The sequence below is a fragment of the Seriola dumerili genome, unplaced genomic scaffold (assembly GCF_002260705.1).
Source record: "Seriola dumerili isolate Sdu_G_001 unplaced genomic scaffold, Sdu_1.0 BDQW01000161.1, whole genome shotgun sequence".
Classification (NCBI taxonomy): Eukaryota; Metazoa; Chordata; class Actinopteri; order Carangiformes; family Carangidae; genus Seriola; species Seriola dumerili.
The window spans coordinates 6,817,417-6,836,062 of NW_019174416.1; the positions used below are offsets into that span (position 1 = coordinate 6,817,417).

At 39.3% G+C, this 18,646-nt stretch overlaps 1 protein-coding gene across 1 annotated transcript; it reads right to left on the minus strand.

Moving 5' to 3' along the window:
- Window positions 1-408: 408 nt before the first annotated feature.
- Window positions 409-13,584, minus strand: LOC111226571 (plastin-3-like). Its single transcript, XM_022751787.1, has 16 exons — window positions 13,519-13,584; window positions 9,893-9,961; window positions 8,497-8,648; window positions 8,197-8,326; window positions 7,913-8,045; window positions 7,645-7,726; window positions 7,187-7,352; window positions 6,809-6,948; window positions 6,557-6,652; window positions 5,054-5,240; window positions 4,833-4,911; window positions 4,621-4,741; window positions 3,803-3,936; window positions 3,240-3,363; window positions 2,994-3,118; window positions 409-2,655 (listed from the first exon to the last, which is right to left on the minus strand). The coding sequence occupies exons 2-16, from the start codon at window positions 9,951-9,953 to the stop codon at window positions 2,523-2,525; spliced, it is 1,863 nt and encodes a 620-aa protein (XP_022607508.1). The 5' UTR covers window positions 9,954-9,961; window positions 13,519-13,584; the 3' UTR covers window positions 409-2,522.
- Between the last annotated feature and the right edge of the window lie 5,062 nt (window positions 13,585-18,646).

Consider the following 18,646-nt stretch of genomic DNA (forward strand, 5'->3'; position numbering starts at 1 on the left):
TGTCAGGTGTGCAGATTATCATGGCAAAGGAGAAACGCTCTGTTGGTGGATTTAAATACATTTGTGAAGAAAGTTTGAGAGAAAGAAGCCTTTTGTGAGTTTGGAAAGAGTCTTTACATCTTTAAATTCAACTCATGAATAATGGGAGCAAAAACAAAAATGTCGCATTTATATTTTGGTTCAGTGTAGAATTCTTAATTAGCAATTTTAATGATCTTTTTTTTTTAATTTGAGTTTCTAATTGAAATGCAAATGAAATCACTTTATACATTTGTTCTATTTCCCAATTCATTAATCAAATTCCAAAATTAAATGTTAATGGTCTTTAGTGAATCCAGTGGCACACTCAGGACTCTATCTAGGACCTGAGAATAATGAAAGCAAACAGATATCAAAAATCAGACAGTATATGGAAAAATCCTTTTATTCATTATTGATTGTACACACTGGATGTTGAAGGTATTGCTGGCATGTAAAGCAATATTTTCTGCCCACAGTGGCAGTTCAAAGGACCAGTACAAATAAACAGCTGATTGGAAAGTGCTTTACTGAGAGACAATTTGAGTAAAATATGACTATGGAACCTTATCATCAGCAGCAACAAACCTGATAACTTTTAAACACATATACAACTGCAGCATTCAAACAGGATTTTATATTTTAGATCTAAACAGGACTGGAAATCTGTCTCAGGTTGTTTCTTACAACTGAACTCATGTGTTAATCACAGCTGTTTAATCAGCTAGTCATTAAATTCAGATGTGTTCCTGAATAGTCGGAATCAGGCATCATTTTGATGATAGAGGGGAAAGCAGTGCACTGACTAAAGGAGACATCTTTTTTTTCACAACACAGGCATACATCGCCCTCTGTGTTGCTGAGGTTACATGTAAGCAGTAGCAGCTTTGACATGTTAAATTTCAGATAAACTGCTGCATAGACCAACAAAAAACCTTTGTTTTCTATTCCTCTGTACTTATCCATTTTAGGTTATTATTAAGGTTGGGTTTTGGTTTACGTTAGGGATCTTCAGGTGCAAATTAATGATATTTTGAGGAATTCTTATTAAGGATTTAAAATCCCAGATGTGTGGTTAAAAGGTGGATATTTTAATGGTTTATAATATATTAAGGGAATTTTCATTTCTTAATTTATAGGTAACCCTTAATTTGTACCTTAAAGGCACCTTAACTTTTTTACGTATACAATTAACGTTAAGATGCAAATTTAGGTTTTTTTAATTCTATAATTGGGGTCAATTAATAGATTCATTTATTACATTAATGGGTTTTAATGGATTATCTACATGGTACATACACTGTGATAAGTTTAAGGAGTAAAAAACACACGTTTACCATTTACCAAACAGCATGAAATGTTAACCAAGATTGAAAAATGAAGACCTTTGAGATTGAAATTAAAAGAAGGTTTTCATGTTATTTGGTCAATTAAATATATTTACCCCTTAAAATGCCTTTAAAGATAATCCATTAAAAATACTTAAACTTGTGCCTTAAAAAGTACAAATATATTACATCCATCAATCTATCCGATCATCCCCTTAATACCTTAATTACATCAGCATTAATGGATAAGTTACTGATCTTTAAAGGTAGAAAGCATTAAGGTATTCAGTTGTACAGTAACTGCCTATAATCTAGCACAGCTTTGGTCGTATATAAAAAAAAGGCCAAAAGGTATTCAGTACAGAGTATTATGGCTTCAGTACAATAAATGCTCATACTGTGAACAGGCTGGCACATCAGGAAGATACAACAGAGCTTTGAGGCAGGGACACATGGGAGACCTGGAGGCAACGCAGCTGTAAAAATGTCAAGTATGTTGGAAAAAATACAGGAATGTAAAAGTAAGAAAAATGAAATGCTGAGAAAAAAGTAGAAAAATCACTACCATGAACTTTTGCTTTCAACAGGGCTGAAAGATGTGAAGTGATCTTTGTCTTTAAATGTTTCCCATGTATCACAGCCCTTACATTTAAAGAAACAAAACGTTTCCTCGTTTATTCAGGAAGGAGCCTATCCCAGAATACACTGGGCACAACCTGAACTAGACAAACACATTCACACTTATATTTATATCTGTGGGTATTTTGGTAAATTGAGTGTCTCTAAATGCGACTCTGCTAATCCGCCGTACTGTGCACAAACTAATCTGAGATCAAGAAAAAAAAAAAAAAACCTAAATATTTTTCATGTAGCTGTTGGAGAAGTCCCACTTTACTGCAAACTGTCTGACCATTCAGCAAATTCATATTCCCTTTGAGCACTCAGAGGATCGTGGCTGTTTGTGTCAGTGTACACAAATGTCCATTAATGCAGAATAGATGAGTAAAGTGGCACTTCCATTTTGGCTAATGCAGAATAATCACTTAAAAGAACAAGACAATATATCTATGTTCACCCCCTTCATTCAAATAGGCAGACAGTCAGTCAGTACTTGTGTGTATGTGTGTGTGTTTGTGTGTGTGTGTGTGTGTGTGTGTGTGTGGATGTGTGTCTCCTTTAAGCCCTCTTCATGCCTCTTCCCATCAGGCAGGCAAAGATGGTCATCACCATTTTGGGGTTGATCTCCACCAAGTCCTCAGGCAGGGCGTAGACCTTCGCTCCGATCTTCCTCGCCATGGAAATGGCATACCTGGTGCAGGATAAGGTTCAGTTAGGATCACTATGGCAACGTAATAGATCTATGACACAACATCTAGTTTCTCATTATGTAGCCTATACATTGATTTCTGTTTGACATTTTCTTCGATCATCATTGACTTGGCTATATCGCTTTTGTCTTTGAAAGTTGCAGTGAATCACGGTTGTAATCTAAGGAGTAATGCTTGTGTAGCAGTGAGCTTGAGCTTGGCTACCTGAAGTAGCTCATAGTATGCTTCAGCTTCAGTTTTAGACACAAATACAATGACGTACTATAACCCAGCAGCTACAAGTAAAGACACAGTCATAGAGAAGCAGGAGGTTCATTACTTGGCGTTGTTCAGTTTGTCTTCGTCTGACAGCTCTCCTTTTGTAACCAGCTCAAAGTTCACACTGTTTGGCTGGATGGCATCAATCAGCTCCAGAACTGGAAGACTGGTACCTATTGCTTTGTCCTTAAATAGATTGATACACACACACACACACACATCACACATGTATACACTGCAGCATTCCGCAACTGCCATTTACCTGTAGTAATAACAGAAAAGTGCTCACAAAGTGAAACTCTCTTACCTTAAAGCTTTTGATGGATGAACTCTTGCCGGCCTCAGCCAAAGTCTTGTTGACCCATGAAACTATCAAATCATCTCCCGCAACTTCTCCATGTCCAAGGTCTTCAAGAACATTTAAAGTGTACCTGCATGTAGACGTTAAGACCAAATGTAAGAACATCAACCATTAAATCACATCAAATTGTATATGTACCTTTTGACCGCAACACCTGTCTGTAATCACTGTCAACAACTGAAGCTCTGTTGTGATCCCCCGTCGCCTCTGAGTCACAATACTGTTGTAATCATTTCCAAATTAAATTAATACTGCATTTCCTACAAACCCTTTGTGTTTTCAGTCACACAGGGGACTGTTGCTTCTTTCACAATGAACATGTTGGAAGTGATGTGACGTTGCCATGAACTATTACAGCACCCCCTGCCTGCGCCTGTGCTGCATAGCAACATCCAGTCTGAAAGCCAGTGGATGCTGACTCTCTCTCCAGTCGTGTTTTCCTTTGTTTGTGGTGATTTTTCAAAAAGACCACGTAATAAATGAAAGCTTGACTATTTAGAGTAAATCACCTCCTCATCAGCTGCCACACCAGTGCCAGGGTTAGAGTTGCGTTTCCGTCGTAGAGGTCCTGTCCACCGATTCCCACCAGAGAGAAACCTGCTTTATTCTTACCCAGCTCCACAGCGTAGTTACAGTTTTCTATCTGTCGGACACACACACACACACACACACACACACACGCAAAGTTAGTATGTTTTGAGGCCCAGATTTCGAGAACGAAACAGGTATGAACAGATATATGTTCATCATAGCTCCTATATATAGTGTGTAGTATTACAGAATACAAGCTGTGTCCCAATTCAGAGGCCACATCCTTCAGAGGAAGCATTTGGTGACTGATATGTCCAGCCTTCTTTTCCTGGGCCACTAAGGCTCCAACTGTTAGTAACCTATCCCAAGATTCATTGTGTAATGAAAGCAAACAACACTGACAGAGAGCCTGAGGATTACACCTTTAATGTAAGTATTGGGTTTCAGTTCAGTGGAACAGTAAATGGTACAACTGTTAAAAAACCAAGGGCCTTAAAACCTCAAGTTTTCGTGAGAAAAAAATGATGTGTTGTCAAGGTTGCTAGGCAACAGGAGTCGCTGTAACAATAGTAACTGTAGCCCCACTGTATGATGCCTATGAACAGGCATAATGTATATGTACATATGTATATGAAAAATGCAGCTTTGTGTCAAATGAAGTCATTTTCTTATTAAAGTCTTTTCAATATTTGAGAACAGACTCATTTTTATTTATTTAAATTCTTACTTGTGCTTTTCAGGTTGAAAACCTGTTCTGTCAAGAATACATCATTTGGAAAGCAGTTTGCATATTTACCTTTTTTAAATGTCCTCCTCCGATCCCTTTGAATGGAGGGAGGTTGACTCTGTTGTCCCAGTCCACTGGCACCTTAATCCTTTCATACAGCTGGAGAATCACCATGGCGTCCTGCAGATCACTGTATTAACACACATGTGATCTATGTGAATTCTGCATCAACGTGGCACTAAATAGTGGAAATTAAAACTGTCACACATAACGATACTGACCCGTAGATGTGGTGAACATGTGGACTGACTCCGAGAGAGTTCATCCAGTTCCTGAAAGTTCTCTCCTCTCTGGTCTCACCTTGAGAGAGACAAAAAGAGAGAGTGATTTCTCACAGAAACAAGGACCAGGAGGTTTTCTACTTGTGGTTAAAGCTACCTCCTACATGTCAGGACATGGGTGAAGGTCTGTGTGACAAAAGGAACTATTCATCCATCCTTACTCTCCAGATTCCATTCTTGGTTCTCGGGTTTGGTGAGAGCCGGGTGTTTGTTGAACAGCGTGGCCACGAAGGCCATGTTGAGCTTTGCGTTTCCACACACGACATCAGTAGCGGTTACAAACTGTCGGCAGCCGAGGCGATCGGCCTGTTTGAGCATACACTCGGCTCTCTTCGTGAGATCCTTTTCCTGGTAAGACACGCACACACACACGTTTGGGATTCATTCCAATATCATAAATAACACTGCAAAACATGTGTGACGACAAATTCGAATTCTCTGAAGCATCTATGTTGGGTGAACTGAGAAATCACAGGTTCACTGAGAGATCGTCCTCATTTCCATGTTGTCAGTCTCACTGCTACTCTGAACAAATACATGTTACTATGACTGAAGAGACAAAGAAAAGAACGACAGAAAATCAAACTATAAACCAAAAAAATGCCCCCAAAAAAATGCCAATATCTGGCATGTGATTGGCTGAGTTTCATAAGCAGGTTACTGGAATGAAAGAAAACATTTTCTTAAAGACACCAATGAGATTTGCCAAGATGATGAGCACATGAGGTTCCTAGAAGATTAAACTGGCATTTTACTAAGACAATGCTTGTATGTTTTGCTATTTTACAGTGTACTAGTGATGCACAGATCGCAGTTACATCCACGGACACTGTGTTTTCTCCATAAACAGCGGACAGGTTGCAGGTGGGTGAAATAATATAAAACATATGAGGAAAATATTCATTCAATTCTCTAAAATGTGAACAGATTATATGCGTCCTTTTTTTGGTCAGGCATGAATTGGACTCTGTTTGGATTGCTGAACTTGTTATGATTCATTATTTATATTGGGCAGCAGCCAAATGTGAGTTCAGCCTATTGTGGAGATGCCTGTTACCATTTTCATTTTACCAAAAAGGGAGAACTTTCAGTTTAAATAAATGTTTCTGTATTTAAAATCATCCTACTTCCATGTGATATATCACCACATCACACATAATATTCCACTGAGAAAATAATAGCAACGTGATCTCTAAATCGTGGAAAATAATTTGTTTGGGTGGGTGGCAGGTGGATGATTTATGCATACATGCAGATCTGGATGATTTCATAGCCATCCACGCATCACTACAGTGTACAGCTTGTTCCATTGTATGAAAAATACTAGAGGGAGAAAGAGGAACAAGATTCAAATCCTGCTTACAATAATACCCTACAGGATGGTATCGTGATCCTAATATAGTCCTACAGGAAGCAGGAAGAAGGTCAACAGGAAAGTCAGCTTCCATTCAGCCTCCAACAGCCAAATGAAAAGCACTGAGTGAGTCGACAGGTGCTCAGTTTCACTGACGTGCCAGTGTATGCAGTTCTGTAGATTAAGTGAGGCCCTGATTCATTACTGATTTAAACTGTAACGTCTGCCTAAAGGTGAGCATTGCATTTGCATGCTGCCTTACAATAAAAAGTTTAATATTCTAACTGCAATAGCGGCTTCATCAACTCACGTATAGACCAGTCATATCGATGTCAACCCGAGGAACGTCCTCTTTGCTGCCGTCTGGAGCGATCTGCTCGAGCAGGTGGAAATACGCCTTGGAGTCCTGCACAGAGACAGAGATACACAAGCACACACACATGAGTGAACCTACATGAAAGTATTTTCAAACACCAAAACCACACTGATCATGACTCCCCACCACAAATGTCAAACATATTCTCCTGTGGGTTGGGTAGCCCTCACAGCAACATTTTGTTACCTTGATATCTCCAGAGAAGTTTGATATGGTCATGCCGACTTTCTTTAAATGGAAATTGGCCCAGCGCAGCAGCAGCTCCTCAGGACTGAGCTTCATCAGTTCTTCCAGACTCTCTCCTTCCTCCAGCAACGCTGCGATCGCTGCGCACACGAAGACAAGCACGACCCGGGGGTTTGTGGGGGGGGGCAGAATTACAAAAGTGCATTGAAAGCAAAATGATGTAGAATCAAGTGTATAATTCTTTTTTTCTACATTACATTTGTGATGTTAAAGTTTTGTGTTTATAATTTTGGTGTGTGTAAGAACATTACTTTTACTCCAAGCACTAATTTTTTTCCCCACATACCAGTCTGTGTACCTGTGTGTGTTTGCGCGTACCTTCATTGCGGCTCAGCTCTATATCGGCAAACAATCCTATCTTGATAATCTGCCAGAGGAGCCCGAGCACAAGGTGAGGTTTTCCCTCCTTCAGGTCTTGAGCGCCGATGTTGACGACCTGGCAGCCGATGGCCGAGGCTGAATTCAAAGCCAAGTTCAGATTCTCCTGTAAGGGAAAAAAAATAGTAGTTGAAGACACAAAGATAGGAGGAAACTGACCAACTGAGCACCCAGTTCCTCAGGTGCTGATGATAGAGGAGAAAGTTCAGGCCAGGTTCTTTCAATACAATGTGCATTTGTATATTAAGTGATGCAGTTTTAAATGCGAAGGTGGATAAAATTCACTTTTAAAAATAAACTATAACAAACTGCGTATAACTCTAATTCAAATCCATGCTATGAAGATATATCACAATTAACATAACGAAAACAACCGATTAGTTAAACAGCTGACCGACCTGTGTGGTGAAAGCAGTGAGTTTCTTCTTATTGATGGTTCTCTCATCAATGGTGTCAGGAACAGAGAGATTGATGAGTTTACTGCAGCAAAAAAAAGTAGAAAATCACAGCACTTAGCACACAAAACTGACTTAATGCAAAAAAATAAAATAAAATAAACTGACTGAAAACTGGGCAAAGTTTACAGAGAAGTAAAAAGAAGATTGAAGTTAAAGGTAAAATTTAAGACAGATATAAGATATAATAAAGTATAAGTTTAGGGTTTACCAGAGCACGATGCCGTCTGCCACTGCTTTAAACAGAGCTTCAGTGTTGGGGTTGATGGGCAGAACATGTTTACAGTCTGGATCCTTCTCCAAAGAAGAGTTGATATAGTTGGCAAAGGCAAAGCGCTCCTGCTCTGAAATACAGAGAAGTTAAGTGTCACTTCCCTTGCTAGTAAAAATCTGTCATGGATATGGGCTTGGCTCGGTGACCAGTGAACCCTTATATAGCACTCTATTAGTATTAGTGTTACTTAATGATTAGACAGTTAATCTAGTTTTACTAACCAGAGATTGAGTGTTGAGTTCCTTCACTGGAGATCTCGCTGGTGCCCCCGATGGCTACGATGCCTTCTTTCTTGTTGAGAGCTTTCCTGAAACCCTGGGCCATGCGGTCGTCCTTCATGTCCTGGAAAATCTGAACGTACACACAAGAACACACACACCAAGTCTGAGAGTCAGTCACACCGTGGTTACTGTGTATTTGTCAGGATACTGATCAAGATAATTGATTTAACACTTTTAGTTAGTTAGTCAGTCAGTCAGTCAGTCAGTCGGTCAGTCAGTTTGTTAGTTAGTGTTACCTACAGCCGTGAATTCTTCAAGATTGATGCGGCTGTCTTTGTCTCGGTCCAGCTTCTGGAGGAGTTCTCTGATCTGGTATCCAGGCAAAGGACAGCCCACCTCGCGGAAGAGGCCACCGAGTTCAGAGGCGGAGATGTACCCATTACCATCCACATCTTCAGAGGTGGGGCGGACGCAGGAAGGACAGGGACAGGGACAAGGAAGGAAAATAGCACAGTTCAAGCAAGTTTTGATGTAGAGCCCATGTTGCTCTTCTCGCTTTCCAACTGATACAACACCAAGAGGATTCAGGTACTTTCATGACCAGTGGTACTTTTGTTGTTTCATATTTACATAATTGTTTACAATAGAGGAATAACTGTGATTAGTTCAAATCACTGGGTCCCTCCACACATCTTACACAGAGACAAGTCAGTTTCCTTGTCAGTCTGTGAAAACAGTTGTATGATGTCATGATCATGACGATGTATGATATTATATGATGACATTTGTGGCTCTGGAGGAGTTTTCCTAAAGTCTAAAAAAATAACCCTCAGGATCAGGATGGTCTAACTTTTGGATTGCATTATAGGAAGTGTAGGACAACAACTGATGATTAAGATGAAGTTACACTGATATAAGTGATGCACTGTCCAGACAGAGATACTCAATAAATGAGACTCAGTGTCCTGAAAATTACTTTACTGTATATCTTAAAGGAGTAGTCCGAGAAGAGAAGATCGATACCGCTCTAATGTCTGTCGGTTAAATATGAAGCTACAGCCGGGAAATGGTTAGCGTAGCTTAGCATAAAGACTGAAAACGGGGGGAAACAGCTAGCATGGCTGCGTCCAAAGATAGAAAAATCCACCTACCAAAGACTTTGAAACTCACCAATTAACACATTATGTCTCATTTGTTTAAACTGTATAAAAACAGAAATGAAAAAATTACCAAAGAGGGTATTTTTCAAAATCTAATACTACACCTTTAAAACAGTGGTTCTCAAATTTTTGTCACATCGAGGACCCCTGAACTGACACAAATTAGACCATGGACCCCCATTTGATAAGATTTTATCCCAGGGCCCCCATCTGATAAGATTTTTGAAAACAAATGATTCCTCTTTTTGCTGGGAACCCCCTCGAGGACCCTTACTTTAAGAGCCACTGCTTTAAGCAATAAGTGAGGTGTGGGTTTATCAAAGGTTTCATTTCTCTCCTCCAGAAAAACACCTGTCTGTCAGATGTGCACACACACACGAGCACGCAGTACATAAGAACACATGTTTGTCAGATGCTTTAACCCACTTCAAATATGATTGACTAATTTGTCTTTCTTTGATGTCTGAAACTTCCACACACGCACGCACGCACGCACAAACGCACACACGCACACACACATGCACATTTTTACTCACCCACTTTCTGGAAGCCTTCCCTGATCTCCTCCATCTCCTCTGCGCTGACCTTTTGCGACATACTGACACCTACAAAACAGTTCAGCAGAAGATAAACAAATGCTGCATTTAGGTACTGAAATACAATTTCATCGTTGATAACAGCTGATTTCTCTTCAGCCTTGGAAAGTTTTTACGTACTATACTTAAACACTGAAGCATAAAGGATATGTTATCATCAGATTACCTGCAGTATTTGAATTGAATTAAGGCAAACAAATGACACTACACCTTAAACCTGATCTCATGCTATATTTATAACCAGTGTTACTCATATCATATTATTAAATATTTTATATTTCTCATAAATTCTTTGTCAGAAAAATCATCCCAGTCATCAGGATGATGTGGTTTAGGTTTAAAGATGTTACGTTGTCTCTCTTCGGCCAATCATTTTATATGAGATCCTGCAGATAATTTTCAGCTGAACACAGTGAAGCTGAGCAGACCGATTCACAATCGTTCCTTTGAGGATGAAACATCTGAGTATACGACAAACACAGATTTGTTAAAATACGATGGCTCCGGGCTCTGTCAGCTCCATCTTTTGAGATACAACAGTTTGTTGTGTTCATTATTCCTGTGTTTGCTCGGGTCAGCCCGGAGCCATACTGCAGCTCTCAAACAACACAGCTCTGTTCACTCAGCCAAGAAGGAGATAGTCGCTTCATCTATTACACAAAGAGCCACTTAGCTTTACAGCTGCATAAGCCTAAAGACCATTATAACATCTAATAGTTTCATGTAGATTGCCTTCGTTGTGATACGATTCTGTAATGGAGGGCATAGACGGTTTGTATTATAGCTTGTGTCGACAGATATTTATATTACAGCTGCTGTACTTAGATACATGATTGCTCTCTCCAGAACAAACAGATGATCCACATAAGCTTTTTGTATATAGAATCATACACCTGCTTTTATCTATAATAACTAACTACGGATACACCCAGAGAGGCATCGAGCTATGAAGACAGTTTGGGCAGTTTGTGTTTACATTTTGAGACAGATGTCACTGAGACCCTTTGTACAACCAAAATACAATGCAGGCACTTGGCCACTTTAAGCATCCTTGAACAGCAACAGCAATGTATTTTTCCAGAAACAACATCCTGGGTTTTCAAGCAATCCACATGACCTCCCTGTTTGTTTTCTGCCAAATTATAACTATCAGCTTTCTATCTCCGTCCATACTTCAGTTAACATCTTGTGTACAGGGGTGGTGGAAGCAGCTGAAGTCTCAAAACCTCACTTATATCAACCCAAAGGTGGAATCTATATCAGTACCACACTAAAGATTAGTGGAAATGTTTTTTTCCCTGTATTTATTTATTTATTTTAAACTATTTTGTAATTTTGGCAAAATGAGTCTTAACCATGCCAAATAAGCTAGTGAAATAAGGGAGCTGAATGAATCTGTTTTAGCACACAGATCCCTTCAGTAACAATAAATCTGATTCGATCTTCAGCAGGAAGAAGCAGAGCTCTGCAGCAGCTTGGCAACATCACATCAGACAATGTTATAGAAACTATCAGCCCAGATATACAGGCCCAGTAGGAAGAGATAGTGAGATTAGCCTGTACCGTATGTGATTTAGCCAGAGAGAGAGAGAGAGAGAGAGAGAGAGAGAGAGAGCTGAGCCCTGCTAGCTCGTACTAGATATGACAGCTTGATGAATTTACATTCCCTGGCAATCAATGCAAGCCTCGGAAGCCAAAGCCATTCACTATTATTAGTCTCAGGTAACAATGGCATCCATTAGAGAGGTTTAACTTGATGAGAAATCTAGATCTGACTGAAAGACATAAATGACTTTTAAGAGACATTAAACAAAAAGATTTTGGCTAGAAAATTCCCTCCATTTCCATCAGGCTTCCAAATGTTCGCGTGTGCTATGATCGTGTTACAGTGTTGCCAAATAAACAAATAAGCTTTGCTTCAGCGCAGGATGCAAACACACAAGCTCCCTGATCACAGGGGCCACTATGTCTCCAAAAAAAACTTGAAGCACACAGTTTGTTTCAGACTCTGCTAAGAAAATAAAAGCCGTGGTCAGATGACACATCGCCTAATGTCAGTTATCTATTCCCACGGTTGTTTGAATAATGAATGGAGATTATTTTTCTTAATGCAAAACAGGCCTATATACACAACATACTGTATGTGGCACCCTCCTCATGACAAAGACCAGTGTACATCTGACAACCTTAAAACAGTGATTACTGATTCACCAAACCGGAGAGACAATAGTGTGGAGGCATTTTGTAAGCCTTTTTAAATGTATTTCCTGTGCACACAAAATGCATTGTAGTGGAGCTGTTTTTAACCTTCAAAGACATGAACTTTGGTGTTCATCATTATAACTTAAGTGTTTTCAGTGTGAAATAACTGCTATGCAGAACTGTTGAATTGCAGAAAAAAAAACTTTTACTGCCACCAGGTGTCACTAGTCCAGGAGGAACAGAACATTTAAAGGCATTTGATGCATGTCCTTGCTATGTTTTCTGAGTAGTTTTTGTGGAGGTAGAATTGAGGTCTGTTTATACCAATATCACAGAAATGGTTATTAATAATATCATTAAATTACATTACATAGTTATACACAACATGCTTGGCAAATACAAACAATGAAATTAAAATTAATAAATGAATTCATCTTTTGATCAAATTAACATGACATGGAATCAAAATAGAACAACAGTCATTAATGAAACATATTTACAGCACCAATTATAGTAACAAAAGCAAAGATCAATATCATCAGTCACGCCTCTAGTTAAAGTTATATAATTCCTCCTTGGTCTATTCAGTGACATTGTGTTGCCTGGATGGTGTGTGTCCTCCAGATTTAGACTCTGAGGATTCATTCATCCAGTCACACCAGCCTGGGCGCACATGACTGGAGGAGTGTGTTTATAGGACCCTCACACAAACACACACATGTCTGTGTCCAGAATGACGATGCATTTCATATCACCATTCATCCTGACACATGTCTGCCTATCACTCTCACCGTACCTGCGATTCATCCCGAACATTCATTGAGAAAAAAAAAACGGCCTTCAGTTATATGTATTTGAAAACAACTATAAAACGTGTTATTGAAGCTTAAGTGGCCATGGGGAATTTAATATTACAGCCTGTAAGCAATTTGCATTGTTTTGCAAATAGGTAAATCGATGACAAAAAAAAAAGACAACGAGCCAAATGTTTAACTTGCATTTAAAATGTTAAAATGTTATTATTCGTATTGTATTAAGATACAAAATGCATGTAAGTAACATTAATAGTCTTCACTGGAAATTTTGTCTGGGACGAAAACTGTATTTCCGATGTCCAAACCTTTCCAATGTATGTAATAAACAACATGAACAACAAATAGGCTACTGCGCATTTTCAGCTATTGCTCGCACATTTATGACTCACATCCTGAAACACATCCTGAGGTATGCTGTGAACTGTAATTTGCTGAATGGAAGCAGAGCAGATGTGCCGCAGTGAGTTACAAATCTTCTTTTCTGATCCTCAGTAAAAGAGACAAAAGCTACCCTGTGAGAAAACGCCCTGAAATGCTCCTTCCTCTTACCTGAAGACCGCTGGTGCAATTCAGTACAGATCACCCGGGGGAAATGGATCCCTGTGTCGGCCTCTCTTTGCTCCTCTGTCCCGTTTTCTTCAGCTTGACACCGCCCGGTCGGAAGAACCGCCCCGCCCCTCCGAGCCACTCCCTCCCTTACCAAGCCTCCCCCGCCTCCTCTCCATCAGCAGTCATGTCTGGCCACTTAGCAAGAAAAGCACGAACTCCTCAGGGCAGGCTGGCATCTGATACTGTCTTAGCTCGGGGGGGAACATAGCTTATGTTTCAACCAACCTTTCACTAAAGCATATAAAAAGGAAAGAGAAAAATGTCCAGTATTTGAAAGGTGATATAATAAAAAAACAAACCCAACAAATTTCAGCTGTTTAATGTAAAATGTTTAACCTACAAATGTGATTACAACACTATTAATGACTCATAAACATGACCAATTGGAGGCATGAATATTTCTTTCTTTAAAGAATTGAGGAAGAAAACTTTTTTGTTTGAAGTTGTTATTATATGTAAGAAAAGTGAGGACACTAAAACAGAAAAAGCTACAGGAAGTTTTATTTATTCATTTATTTCATTTTTTTAGGCCCAGAGAAAAAGCTAAAACTTCTTCTTGTGAATGAGCTTTGCCCCTTGACTGAACTGATTTGCACCAAACTTAGTGGAGATACAGGGTTTGGCACTGGGAAGAACCCATTCAATTTTTGGTGCAGATCCGGATCATTTACTGTTAATTTGAATTCTTTCCTCTGTGTGTGTTGTTTCGCACCGGTCTTGGCAGAGCTCTGTGTTCTCTGACTGCCCTTCTAGTTTGTTTTGCAATAAACAGAGCTCAGCACAGTAGCACTATCACTGGTATAAATAAAAATCACCTCACCCTGTGAGGTAAACGAACCATTTAGAGCTAGATTGGCTTTATCAACTCTTTTGAACAATGTTTCATTCACTGTCCCTCGGGGGCAAACCACACCTATTCGCCACCTGATTGATATTATTAGCCAACCCCATTTAGTTTGGATGCAAAATGATAATGTATTACCTGGACATTTACAGTAACACGTTAAACACTAAGATTATAAAATGTATCACGATCAAGCGCTGTAAAGTAGATTGTGTTCAAACTGTAATCTGCAGCAGATTACTGATTATTCATTCTGCAAACATGCTTTATCAGTGAGTGTAACTTTGTGTGTGAACTGTCAGAGTGCTGCTGCTGCTGCTGCTGCTGCTACCAGTCTCTACATGCAGGAATTCCTCCTCTCTCCCTCCTCCTCCTCTCATTCCTACTCATCTCATACCTTTCCTTCCTTTTACTCCCCCCTTTTTTCCCTCTTCCCTCTGCACTTGTATTTCTCTCTCTCTCTCTCTCTCTCTCTCTCTCTCTCTGTCTGCAGTGATGTGCTGAATCTTGTCAGAGTAAATTCCTCCTCTGTGGCAGAAACCCAGGAAGACCGTTCCAGAAGGCTTTGACTTTCCTGTTTGCCACCCATTTTTATGGGAAACAGTCATTCAGGGCTGCATAGTTAATGTCCTCTTGCCCACTGTCATTTATTCACTTTAATTTTTCGCACTGCTTGTTGCATTGGACCAGCTGTATTAGGAACTCTGCTAAACAACAACGACAGAAAAATATTTACTTAAAGCACGACTTTACACACACCCATTAAGACCCTGTCATAATTTACATAAGGTTGACTTCATTTAACTTATTCTACTTACTGTGATGAATAAACACACTTCACCCCCAAAAAGGTGAGGTACGATACTATTTTACAGCTCTAACTAACAGTAAACAGTATTTGGTTGAGCTTAATGTGAGTGTGCTCCGTTAACGTACCCTGGGTATATCAAGTTTTCTTCTTCAGCCAAGTCGTGAATTTGCTTTTGACTGTTAAAAAGAGGACTAGACAATGATGTCATTGAATGGCAGAAAGCTTTTCCACATCTGTTGTTAGTCAAGAGGCAGAAACAGATGAAGAACAGAAGTTCTTATTAATATATTGACACCCCCATAAAAGCTAAAAGCAATAAGTTTAGGGCTGCAATATTTTTTTCATCAATTAATCTGTTGATCATTTTTTGGATTAATTCTTTTGTCTATAAAGTGTTAGGACAAAAAACCCCTGGTGACATCTGGTATTGTTTTATCTGACCCACAGTCCAAAACCCCAAAATATAAAAAACAGAAAGTCATGATATTCAAGACATTTAGGAAATACTTAGCATTTTTCTTGAATTAAACAACAATTTATTCAGTAATAAAATTGTTGTGATCAATTCTGTTAACTGAGTATATAGTATAACAGTATAGGTGTATAATTAATTCTGTTGTTTCAACTCTGCATATGATGGCATAGGATTTATTTTATTATTAATGAGTAAATAAGGTCATAGATAGATAGATAGATAGATAGATAGATAGATAGATAGATAGATAGATAGATAGATAGATAGACTGCTATGATGAGACTGCTTGATTAGATGCCTGCTTGGGTTAATTTTGCTGAGAGTTAGGAATAATGTAATGCAGTCAGAACTGCATTTATAGTAAACTAGAAATTCTAGGACAAAATCAATTAATTTCAGTGGAATTGTCACAATCAGTGGATTTGCCTGTGGAGGAAGAGCTTTCACAACTTTGGTTAAGTTTGGTGAATTTGAGGCACCAGTAGCAAACTGTCTCTACAGTGCTGGCCTTTTTGAAGCCTTTGGACAAAGCACATAGGTGTATGGCTGAATTTGATTCAGCTGCTTCAGTTCAAAGACCTGGTTTTGTGCATGCCGACTCACTGTCACGCTGCCATCACTCTCAGTGGACTTATAGATTCTAGAGGAAGATGTAATTGTGTTGCAGCATCCAGTTTTATGTAACTTTCAGAAGCCATTTCAGAACACAAACCATGGTGACTTATTGTCCTAATATAGTAGTAGCTAGCTAGCATGCAAACTAGCAAAGTGAATAAACGTCACTGTCACTTTCTGGTCTAACTGGCACTAACAGAGGGAACTAAATTAACCCAAGAGTCAGAGAGACAGAGACCGACAGAGCGCTGAGAGGAGGTCTAATCAGGTCAGGCAACAAGTGGAAACACCTGTGTGTGTGTGTGTGTGTGTGTGTGTGTGTGTGTGTGTGTGTGTGTGTGTGTGTGTGTGTGTGTGTGTGTGTGTGGACCACTGGTGTGCAGCTTGTCTTAGGACTCTTTAATTATTTAAGTCAAGTCAAGTTAGAACATAAGATAAAAAAGAAGAGGTCACCATCCTTGGACCCCAGGGTTGCAACAGGAATAATCGTAATGATTAAATATCAGTTCTTCCCTGTAGAAGTTTAGATTTTGTTGAATCATTTCGTTTGCAGTGCTCTTGTTTATTTTTGGTAATACACTTATATTATAACACTGTCATAGGGTAATGATTTATATTAAATTGCTTCTAGTAGCCTACAATTTCGAAAAAAAAATAACCCAAACATATAATTAAATGACTAATGGAATGTGAGCACATGCTGAATTGAATTCAGACAGTTGATGGTTTGTGCTCCCATGTGGATACAGTGACCCAAGGACCTTGGATTTTGTCTGTTGTCGCCCAAATGTGGCTCCAAGCTGACAACTGGCTCATGTGATAACGCTGATGATATGTCAGCAAGCCAAATAAATTAGGTCGGTCAATTCACTATTGTTGGCTGCTCCTCTGCCATGTGTGTGAGAAAGACACTGATAGGGGGAAATGGAGACAGACAGAGCCACAGACAGACAGAGAGAGAGCGAGACAGGCAGAGTTAGACAGACCGACTGAAAGACTGACCATTGTGCTGTTTTGGCAGGATGCGGTGAATGCTTTAAACACATGCTTCTATGACTCATAAACCAAACACACAAACACACACGAACACAAAGCAGAACAGAAGCCAATGCTGTTCACAATGTGTTAGTCCCATCAATTTGAATATTTTATGGAATTGCATATTTACCTGGGTAAACATTTGTTAACCATTAAGGTACAATACACATGACACGCCACCAGTCACTGTGGTAACACAGCCTGTACTGTACAATCACTTATCACACTCTGTGGTTTGATCCAAGATGGCAATTAAGTCTGAGTGAGTTGGTGGTCAAGTCCAATTTGTTTGGACTTAAATACCTGCAAATCCTAGGAATGTTTTCTATTGTCACATATCAATCAATAACAATAGCAATCACTCCTTTCCAGTTAGGTGTCATTGTAAATCATGCAGAAACAGCAGTATGCATGATATAAGCGCCCTGACACTTAACACACCTGAATGAAATGCAGGCATCATTAATGTTGTTAATTATACCTGTGTCTGACGAGTCAAAATGTCTGCTAACGGCACAGCTAACTTTGCTCTGCGGTGTGTGACAGTTTGGCTAACTGACTGATGCATGCATGATACATGTTTTCTGTTTGGAAAATTAAAAAAAAAAGATGCTGATTTTTTGACACATTATAACAGCCTTTCACATAAAGCAGAGGAGGAATAATGTACACTATGTTTAACACAAAGCAGCATTTGTTGTTTGTTTTCATTTCTTTTTTGACCCACTGTCTGATTCTCCTTGAGAGAGTATAGCATATATATAAAATGTCCTGCCCAGTATATTTCTTGGTCAATAAAAATAAAACAAGTTAAGGGTACCTTATCGAAAATGTTTATGAGAGGGGTTGTGTAAGGAAAATTAATATTGGCCTATATTTTAAACTCTCAAATATCAATATTTGTATCAGTCTCAAAAACCCTGTGTCTGTTATTACATGAAACAAACTTTAGTCAATCAGCATAAGGTGTGCATGGGACCCTCTCTGGTAAGTGTCGACCGTGCAGTAAATCTCACACCAGTTCAAAGTGCGGGTGGTTTTGTGGTCGGGTTGTTGTGCTGAGGCAGTGGTGGTGACTCCAGCTTCATTCATCTCAATGATGGAAAATAAGACATTTTTCACTGGTTCAGCCCCAAACCGAGATTCAAGAAGCTGACATGGATGAATTCTTCACTCAAATCTCACCCCATGCTTTCTGAATGAGCCTATATATGGAACTATTTGTTGGCCAACTTAACCAAACTCATAAAGTGACAGCAAGCTGGCGTAGTGGTTAGTGAAGTCA

Excerpts from the sequence above, each read along its gene's own strand:
- LOC111226571 (XM_022751787.1), bottom strand. The coding sequence starts at position 9,953 with ATGTCGCAAAAGGTCAGCGCAGAGGAGATGGAGGAGATCAGGGAAGGC. Across the intron at positions 4,912-5,053 it reads CCAAGAATGGAATCTGGAGA|GTGAGACCAGAGAGGAGAGA; the intron begins GTAAGGATGGAT and ends GTCTCTCTCAAG. Across the intron at positions 3,364-3,802 it reads GTGTGGCAGCTGATGAGGAG|GTACACTTTAAATGTTCTTG; the intron begins GTGATTTACTCT and ends GTCTACATGCAG.